At 31.7% G+C, this 10,792-nt stretch overlaps 1 protein-coding gene across 1 annotated transcript; it reads right to left on the bottom strand.

Moving 5' to 3' along the window:
- Positions 1-4,184: 4,184 nt before the first annotated feature.
- On the bottom strand, positions 4,185-7,569 carry LOC123662399 (dynein regulatory complex protein 9-like). Its single transcript, XM_045597242.1, has 4 exons — positions 7,445-7,569; positions 5,628-5,733; positions 5,203-5,397; positions 4,185-4,491 (listed from the first exon to the last, which is right to left on the bottom strand). Exons 1-4 carry the CDS (start codon positions 7,567-7,569, stop codon positions 4,279-4,281), a joined length of 639 nt encoding a protein of 212 aa, XP_045453198.1. The 3' UTR covers positions 4,185-4,278.
- Positions 7,570-10,792: the final 3,223 nt, after the last annotated feature.

The following is a 10,792-nucleotide window of genomic DNA, read 5'->3' as shown; positions in this document are numbered from 1 at the left end:
TCTCGAAAAATTAATTAATCAAGAAAAGCCCCTCCGCTTCGAGGAAGTTGATGAAGTGAAATGAAATGAAATGAAATGAAATGAAACGAAACGAAACGAAACGAAACGAAACGAAACGAAACGAAACGAAACGAAACGAAATGAAACGAAACGAAACGAAATGAAACGAAATGAAACGGAATGAAACGAAATGAAACGAAATGAAATGAAAACATTTATTTCGTCATAACGTGATATACACACTTAACGAAAGTCGAAATAATGTCATTTATAAAAATAATAATACAAATTAATTAAAAAAAAAAACTCGACAATAATAAAAGAAAGTTAAGGTAGCAAAAAAACAATAAAATTTTTTTTTTATATCTTAACATTGGGTACATTACAAACTTATATATATACTGGGTATATGGTAATATACCCAGTGTTATGAGCAACCTTAACTTAGTCAAAATAATCAAAATATTAAGCTACTTTAAATTTCTAAAGTCTCGGTAGACATTACCTTCCTATTATGTCCTCGGCTTTAATAAATATTACAATAAATACGATAAACTAATGTCCCTAGTGTAGGCCGAGAGAGAAAAAAAGCCGGAGGAAACAAACTTTCGGTACTCTTAAAAATTTAAAGTCAAAGTCAAGACAAACACGGGACAGCCAATCGTGTGTGTCGAAACCACCACACATCCCCTGCTCACAATATTTTAACTATATCTATTTACAGATTGAAATCAAAGACATAGCCTGGTCGAGCTTTATTCAATCCCATGCGTTTTCATCATTAAGATATTTATTGATGTTATAATAGGCTTTACTACATAAAGTTCGCTTGATATTTTTTTTTAGACTTCAGTAAAGGCAGAGATTGAAGCGCAGCCGGAATCTTATTGTATAACAAGATAGACATTTCTATAAAGGAACTACTTTTTTCCTGAACCGGTATTTAGGAAATATTAATTTGTAGTCGTTCCTGAGTGTTACAACATGTGAGGCATGTCGATCATTACGACAAACAAATAAATGCCTATTTTTCCGTATGTACATTATATTTTCATAAATATACTGCGATGCAAAGGTCAGGATGTTGATCTCTTTAAATTTCTCTTTCAGAGATTCTCCCATTTTGTAAATATAGCGGATAGCCCTTTTTGCAAAATAAAAATGACATTAATAACAGTCGCATTGCCCCATAGCAAAATGCATAGGACATTATACTATGGAAGTAGCTGAAGTAAACTAATCTAGCTGTATCGACATCTGTAAAGTACGCTGCAGAACTCAGTTTCTCCGTCAATTGACAGATATGGAGCCCCCACTGCAACTTTGAATCAATGGTGATTCCTAGAAAAACGGTTGAGTTAACTAAGTTCAATTTATTATTTTTATTTTTTATTTTACATTTTATGTACACTAGGATAGCAAAAGGAAATAGCTCTTATAAACAATGCTACCAGCATTACAGCAAAAGGCACTACTTATCCCATGATGGAATCTCTTCCATTAGTCCTGCTACAGGAAACTTATAAAACAGTCGCAAAATTAGCGTGTACAATCTAAACATATAGATATTAAAAATATAATATAAATACATAATTATACAATATATAAATGCACACATACATAATAATTTATACACACGTAGATACAAATAATACGATACTTATACTTATACATACACGCATACATATATACGATACATAATATAATACATACGATAATATATGCCAATACGCATAAGGACACTTAATTAAATTGATTTTAGACTAGACTAGACTATTTATCTATATTGAGTTTTGGATGCATATTAATGTGTTTTACATTTGGAGCAGAAAATTTGATACAATTAGTTTTTTTACTATTGAGGAGTAAGTTATTCACACTAAACCAGTGCACCAGTTCAGATTGAGTATTGTTTACATCGTCATAGTTGGTTTCTTGTCTACGTAATTTAAATATTAATGAAGTATTATCAGCAAACAATACAATCTCATGCTTCTTCTCTACTAAATACGGTAGATCGTTTATGTATATTAAAAACAAGAATGGATCAAGCATTAAGCCTTGTGGGACCCCCATCTGTATATGAGACCCAGACGGCTTAGTACCATTTACTTCAGTGGTATTTTTAATGCCATAGTTACTGAGTTTCCTGATTAATGTGTTATGATGAACATAGTCGAATGCCTTAGATAAATCACAAAATACACCTAAAGTATCACGCGACTCCTACCAAGCATCATCCATCGAAGTAAAAAGCTCAACACCGGCATCAGTTGTTGAGCGTTCTTTAGTGAAACCGAACTGCTTGTTATGTAAAAGATTATTTCTTGTGAAATGGCTTAAAAACTGACCGAGAATCACTTTTTCAAATATTTTACTACAGGCAGGTAGGATAGAAATGGGCCTGTAATTTGTTGGATCTGTATGACAACTGGACTTAAACAAAGGTATAACTTTACTATGCTTCATAAGATCAGGAAATTCACCACTTATGATACATTCATTAAATATAATCGCTAAGTGGGATGCTATGATATCAACAATTGTACCAATAGTTTTAACAGATATACCCCAAAGTCAGTCATCAGTCGGCTTCAATAGTTCCAAGGTGGTAGTGGAGCTTTGTTATCCCTTATTTGCCTCTTACGACATCCACGGGAAGAGAGGTGGCTAAATTCTAGACTGCCGTAGCCACACAGTAAAACTCCTTCAATTACAACGACAAGTAAAACAACTAGTCGAAAAAAAGTTGAGTAAATGCGCGTTATCAAAGATTACTCAAAAAGTAGTGATTTCAATAAAATTTAAATTGGAATACAAGACAAGTATCAGTTTTCGAATAAAACAAGAATCATCAAAAATTGGTATACTCAGTTAAAAGTTATAACCTAGGTCGACGAAAAAATAGTCATATTACGTAGGTTTAAGCCGAAAAATGCTCGCTTCAGCCTGTAATATCCCACTACTGGTCTCTTTCCCCATGTAGGAGAAGGATCTGAGCTTAATCCACCACGCTGCTCCAATGCAGGTTGGCGGATATATTCCCTACTATGAGTAACGACCGCTATCAGGGGTACATGATAACAACTGGGACCGACGACTTAACGTGCTCTCCGAGGCACTGTGGGGAGACCTACTAGGACTGCACAAACACCCATTCCACGGCAAACACCTGTATGGCCAATACAAATGTTTGTCATGTGCGGGGATCGAACCCGCAACCGCCAGCGCAACAGGTACAATCCATGGCTGTGACCACTGCGTCAACGAAAAATGCTCGTTAAATCGTAATTCATTTTAATTTCATGTAGTAAAAAAAGGACTACATGACACGCACCACCTTTCGATTAGAACAAAAATCATCGAAGTCGAATTGAGAATCTCCTCCTTTTTGGAAGTCGTTGTTGGAAAGTTGAATATTTAACTGCAAAACGTGCATTTCACTGAGTTATTATTGTGTCTAGTACATTATTGAAAAAAGTAATTTTAAATATATATATATATATCTTTCCTGTTTTAAAATCGACAATCTGAAGACTCTGTCCGTGTGTCCGCCTTGCATCAAGGTCGTGCTGTTGAAACATGCTGGGGACAGGTGAGTTACCTCCAAGTTTCAAACAAAGATGTTCGAGACTTGTAGGGAATTCTTTTATAATGTTTCAGATAACTTAACATTATTAAATTCGCGTTCATGGAATCTTGTTTATTTATAAGTATTCCGAATGTGGGAAAATTTTTCATTAGTTCAATTTATAGTTTGTAAGTCGGAGTCCGAGGGGCCCCCAGAGCTTGGAGCTCCGGAGCACTGCTCCGCCTTGATCCTTTGTAGCTACGCCACTGGGGATATAGGTACAATAATAATTGGTTGAGTTCTAGAAGAATGATATACTTTTTAATTGAATCGTCTTACCCAGACGATAGTGATGATGATGATTTATCGAGTAAGTCAATTAGTTCATGAGTGACACAGTGAGTGAGAAATGAGTTATTTGAGCCATTGATAAATTATTTAATGACAGGTTGTCGAAAGCAAAGAATAGAAAATTATCTCAGTGTAGCAAAAGCTTGGACAGATGCTGAATTTTAAGAAAATGTTCGACTATGGCAAACTACTGCATATGCACTGTAATAGGCTAATGATGACGAAGATGATGAACCAAAACATATAAATGAAATACATTGCAGATAATTGTAAACACATTTAATAAAAAAAAAAAATACAAATAGATATTTAAAAGAAATCATATAAAATCATTAGTATAAATAAGTATGTGGGACTCATTTCCTTTTCTTGCTAGATTTTTCTTCTTTGGTTTGTCCTTTCTTCTTGAAAACTTTATAGGGTCCCAATTGTTGTCGAACAAGTAAACCACGCCACCACGCTTGGACGATAATGGCGGATTTGGTCATTTTCTCGCGGTACTGGCGAGCTGCTTCTCTGTCCTCTTTGAACTTTATCCAACTCTTTATTAGTTCTGCATGTTTTGTGATCTGAAAAATAAATAATTGTTTTTTACAATCGTACTCGATCAATCGATTGTTAATTATTTATTCACCCAGTTATTTATTAGTTCTGCATAAATTTCGATCGGAAAAATGTATATTGTGTTCTCATTTACTTTCGTCAAGTTATAGTAAAGCAGCTTTTGGATTAGACTCCGACCCCTTTATTAACCCTATCTACTTGATAGAAGTGGCCTTTACCCAGCTGTGAGACGTTTACACAATTAAAAGTAGTTATTAGTTGACCAATTTGCGATAAAATTTATAGATATCTAGTTGTGACTAAGTTGAGACTAAAGTCTGTTAATCAAATATTCATACCGTTTCTTCATGTTCTATTCTTTGATCAAGCATATTTTCATAATCATTCTTCTTCAACTGTATCTTTAGATCCATTTGTTCCATGTCTTTGTCGTACTTACTATTCCATTGTTCAACTTCAGTGTGAAGCTCCTAAAATAATAACATTTACTGGTTACTATTACTTATGTTATCTAATGTAAATATGTTACGTGTTTATATGTACTTATACAAGGAGGCTTTAATTTTTTGTGATACATCATCAAGAAAATTATTCTTAAGAGTCTACGCCTGCTACATTTTGTCACATATTTTATTACTTTGGAAATTATATTAAATAACGAGTGTGGTAAAAAAGTGATAAACAGAATATTCATAGAGTAAGTATATCAGACTAACATTAATTTTTATATTTATTAAAAGTTCAATTTCAGCATGAACGCGTTGTTCTTGGTCGGCTTTCCTCTTAAGTTCTTCAATCATCTGTGTCGGTCCGATCTCCTTGTGTGAAATCGTCTGAGTGTGTTGCTCTATTCGAGCTCTTTGCCAACCCTCAACGTAACGACTTCGAGTTGCAGAAGTTAGCTCGGCATCCTGTAATAATCCATGGAGGTGTCGAAATATAATGGTATTATTGCTCATTGTTCTTCAATTAGTTGGGGCGATTAAATCGTTGCAACCAGAATGCTTTGAATTTTTTTTAGCTAATAAGCCAATGATGACTTATATTCCCTCAGGTCACGTTTTAACAACGTAAGATATAAAGATTATTTAGTATAGAAAAACAACTATTACAAAAAAGGTATATGTATATTTAAACTTACTTCTATACTAGACTTCAGATGTTGAATTTCATTGTCAGTATCATAAGTGACCGATTTCATATGATTTCGTTGTTGGCGGATTTGCCGGTTTAGATCTCGACGGATTCTATAGTTGTTAAAAAAAATATAAGTTTTAGATTTAACCTCGAATAGTGTTGAACAAGTCTTCCAACAATTTAAAACAATTCCTAAATAAATATATAACTTATCTCAAAAATGATCAATGAACCTAGTCGAAAAGTTTTTTTCCAAATCTTATTAAGATAGGGTCCAGCAGGAAATACCAAAAACACTTCCCGAATCTACTTAAAATTTAAGTAGACTGGACTCATTAGTTTATTAGTCCTGTGGTGAGCAAGACAATAAAATCTCCTGGAAATGCGCTCTGATGACAGCGGATGCGGGGTAGTCGATATGCTTGTTTTTTTTTTTATTTTGTTTGATTATTTTGATATTGTAAACGTCTAGCGGCTATGATCTGTGAAGGTACCGTGACCACTCAGCATCAGCCGGATCGAACGCTTATTTTATAAAAATTTCAAAATATTTTTCTAATTTGTTGAAAATATAATCTAGCCTAAGTGACCCGCGGAGAGTGTAGCTTCCCAACAGTGAAAGAATTTTTCAAATCGGTACAGTAGTTTCAAGTCTATTCAATGCAAACAAACAAACAATCAAATCTTTCCTCTTTATTAACCGACTTCCAAAAAAGGAGGAGGTTCTCAATTCGACTGTATTTTTTTATTTTTTTTTATGTATGTTACATCAGAACTTTTGACCGGGTAAACCGATTTCGACAAATTTTGTTTTAATCGAAAGGTGGTGTGTGCCAATTGGTCCCATTTAAATTTATTTGAGATCTAACAACTACTTTTCGAGTTGTATCTAATAATGCATTTTTACTTGACGCTTTTTTCGTCGACCTACGTTGTATTATAGCGCATAACTTTCTACTGGATGTACCGATTTTGATAATTCTTTTTTTCTTAAAAAGGGGATATTCCTAGTTTGGTGCCATGATAAGGAAACTAGGATCTGATGATGGGATCTCAGAGAAATAGAGGGAATCTCTCGAAAATCCGCAATAACTTTTTACTGGGTGGACCGATTTTGATAATTTTTAATTTAATCGAAAGCTGGTGTTTATCATGTGGTCACATATAAATTTTATCGAGATCTGATAACTACTTTTTGAGTAATCTATGATAACGCGTAGTTGCTTGACTATTTTTTCGTAGATCTACGTTGTATTACTTGTCGATGTAATTGAAGTCGGTTTTTTTTTTCGTTTGCGAGCAAACACAATTATAATATTAGTATGGACAAGTGCAGTATTCACTTTGTTTGTGTGCTTAAGATCTATATACTAAGTTTTTACTCTTAGTCTCCTTTTTTCTTTGAACTATTTTTAAAGTATGTACGTCAATAAAATGTGTTCTAAATTTTTACAATCTGTTTTTGCAGTCCACTTCGATAAGATTTTTCAAAGTAGTGTTGTTTTGGAACATTCTGCTGACATTTTCATTCAATGCGTCGAAATTACGATTTCTCGCTAGATCAAAGTATGTATCCTGTAGACCCTTGAGAACTAAATATCTAAAATATAATAGGTAATTTGTATTATACATAAAAATAACATACAGATAAAATGTAGGTACCTACCAGTTAAATACTTTTTCTGACTGATCTTTTTCTGACTAACAACAATAAAGACAAGAAAATTAATGTTAAAAAAAAACTAAATTTATTTAACAAAATCTTTTATTACGAAATCTCATTTTATGACATGAAGATGGAATAATTAAGTATATTATTACCGGTCAGATTGTAATTTTTTCAGCTTATATTCAGAACAGTCGAGATTTTTTGGATTAATATCTTTAAGATCATCCGTAATTTTTTCTTCTTCGACACCGTATTTATGAGCAAGAAGTGTTGGCATTTCTATCATTGTTTTCCTTATGCGCATTTCCGAGTTACTTTCGTCTGAATAAATTAAAAAATAGGTAGGTACATGAAAAATAAACAAATGTTGCGATGACCCACTTGATGCTTTCTAAAGATACTTTTCTACTTTTAGCTTGGAAATACATTACGTTCATTAAAATATAGGTAAGTAAAATGTATAGCGGATATCAAGTACATAAACAATAAATCTTATAAACACCAACCCAAGATATGTTTAACATAATTTGAAATATAAGTATGTAGTTTTTATAAGAAATATAAATATACTGTAAACGCAAAAGAGTTAGTGTTAATGTAAAATGAAAATGTTTCTATACCAAGAATGTAGAGCTCTGTGATTATATCCTCCAGTACTGTAGCAAACATGCAGGATTTGAAATAGGGTAATCTAAAATAAAATATTACAAAAACGTTATGAAATATAACTATGCCAGTATGTATTATCGTAGACAACCCTAAATAGTAATGCAAAAACTACGTTAACAAAGATCTTTAAATTGTTCTTGTCATTTTAAACCCCTGATCAATATCATTACTTATGGTAAGAAAATTGCCGTAGTAGTGAAGTAGAGTGCCGACTATGTTGCAACAACACTTCTACTGTACGGAAAGAAGGCTTTAATTCATGTGGGGTATTTGCGACTATTTCTGTTCACATATAGTCGAAGAAAAGTATGCACTGTAGCTCTAAATAAACCGTTACTTTATACATATATTTTTTAAATTGGACTGGCACGTTGACATAGTTAGCAATGACCCCTACTTTCCAATTCATGGTTGCCGTTATTTCCCCGCCTCGTATCTATATGTAAAATAAAATAAATATTTCAATAATCATTTATTTGGTTCCATTGTTAACTTACTTGAAAACATCCTGTTCATTTTTCTCTTGTATTGCCCTTACCTATTGAAAAGAAAAACATTTAAAACCGTAAAAGCTTCGTCAGAAAAACTACGTACAACATATTACTATGTGAAATGGTATAAGTACGATTGTCTGATTGAATGCGCTAATGTAATCTCAGAAACTACTGTATCAAGATGTAAAAAAAATATTTTAGGGTCGGATAGCCCGTTTGTCGAAAAAGGATCAAGCCTTTATATATATTATCATAATGCGGGGCACGAATAAAAAAGGTCGCAAAAGCAAGGCCGCTACCATTACAGATAAACAATGTTTGTCATTTTTCGTGCGAGCGATGCCGCAGATGGAAGGTAGTGGATAAGTATTGTGGCAATAAAATGCCCTATATTGATTTAAGATTTTATTTTTTTTTTACTTCAAGATCTGAGCTTAGTCCATAAGATGGATTTATTTCGCTAGCACGGCCCCATGATGCCAAACTAATTGTTGTATTTCGTCTGGAAATCATTAAAATTAATAAAGTTTAATAAAAATAATACAAAATACTTGTATAAAATGAAACTTCAAAATGATTGATTATAAAATGGTTGTCACTGTCTATCGAATTGTCTTTGGTTGATTTATTTTAAAAGTATCGTTGGGATAACAATATTTAGAGGAATAACTAAGTAGGTAAAAATTAAAAAAACATGTTTATAAGAAAATTTTAATACCATGTGTCCACAACTTAATTTATGACTTGGAACAAAATTACTTCGTTTTAAAAGGTATTAAACAAAACGTATTTGCTTCAGGAACAACACTGAATCATACAATCTTCATAATAAACTATAAAATCACAAAATAATAAAAATGCTTTATGACAAAGCAATGTTACTTAAAAATTAAAATTAAGAATATTATAATTAATAATAAATGTAATCTATATTTGTTTAAAATTCAATACTACATCTTTTTATATACAGTTGGTAAATAATGAGTTTAATCTACAATTTTTTATTTTTGTGTTTCGATATTAAATCCAACTTAAAAGCCAGTTCACAAGAATCGGTAACAATCTGCGGAACTGTAAAATTTTGAGAGCGTTAATCTAAGTATAGGATGTAATAATATACCTTTGTTGTAGTAACATAATGCATCAGTATTTTGATTTATATTGTGTGTACAAAATTATTAACCTTTTCATCAGCTGCCTCCCTGGGTAAACGGTCGAAATGTATACTTTCAAGTCCTATTTCTCAATAACCTCTACCTTAAAACTTTTAAAAAAAATTTAATGTAACTTTACAGTAAATCAATCGAGCGCCTGCGCTCTTAGAGGTAAGATCTTCGCCAAATTCTGCAGCTGTCTCTTTCGCTCACACGCGTTAAGCAACAGTTGTTTTAGTGTGATACACCGGATTTGATACTTTCATAAAAATTAAAAATATGCGAAAATTACTGTAAAATAATATAATGATAGTCTCGGTAAACAAATGTAGTATTAATTTTTTTTTTCTCACATTATCAATACAAATAGGCATTTAAATCTGTTTGTCTTGTTGTTTGTTAATAAATCTGTTTTTCGATGTCATTGAGTTTATAAAAAAATTATAGCCGGCAATATTTTAATAGTCTAGTTGCATCTAAAACTGTGCTACTCACATTCACACTCAGATTTTCTGGAGCATAATAAAAAGCTATTTTATTTATATCGTAAATATTCGATTCGTTCGTAAACTCAAAACATTGCAATAATTTGATATATATATATATATATATATATATATATATATATATATATATATATATATATCTAATCGATTTTTTAATAATAAGATAGTTTTTTGGTTGTCACACTATACCAGCACATAAGTAGCACAAAGATCGCGCGGCTTGTATGACTCGCGCGCTGCGACCAAATTTACCTAAACTTGTGAAATGGCTCTTAAAGATGAGTCGGATAATTTTAAGTTATTATGACAAATATCAATCAATTTTGTTTCAAAATGACAATAATTAATAATAATGGTAATCGTCTTTTTTCAATATAACATTATTTACAAATTAATTAAAGAGATGGCTAAATAACAATTAATTTTTCTAGAATTTATGTGTATGAAAAAAAATCTTTTTTTATTTTGATTAGTATGAAGAAAAATGTCAATTATCAATACATATAAAAGTCAATTTTTATATACACACAGTCGTTTTAAAATACTATCTAATTTTACTATAATTTTACATATTTTCATATATTCATTGTGACATTTATCATTAATTTAATAATTATTAATTAATTAAAATTATAAAATGTTCAGATATACTAAGTGTGAATCGACTGTATTTTAAA

The sequence above is a fragment of the Melitaea cinxia genome, chromosome 18 (genome assembly GCF_905220565.1).
Source record: "Melitaea cinxia chromosome 18, ilMelCinx1.1, whole genome shotgun sequence".
Classification (NCBI taxonomy): domain Eukaryota; kingdom Metazoa; phylum Arthropoda; class Insecta; order Lepidoptera; family Nymphalidae; genus Melitaea; species Melitaea cinxia.
The sequence above is the reverse complement of the archived record's forward strand: the minus strand, read 5'-3'. Positions and strand labels throughout refer to the sequence as shown.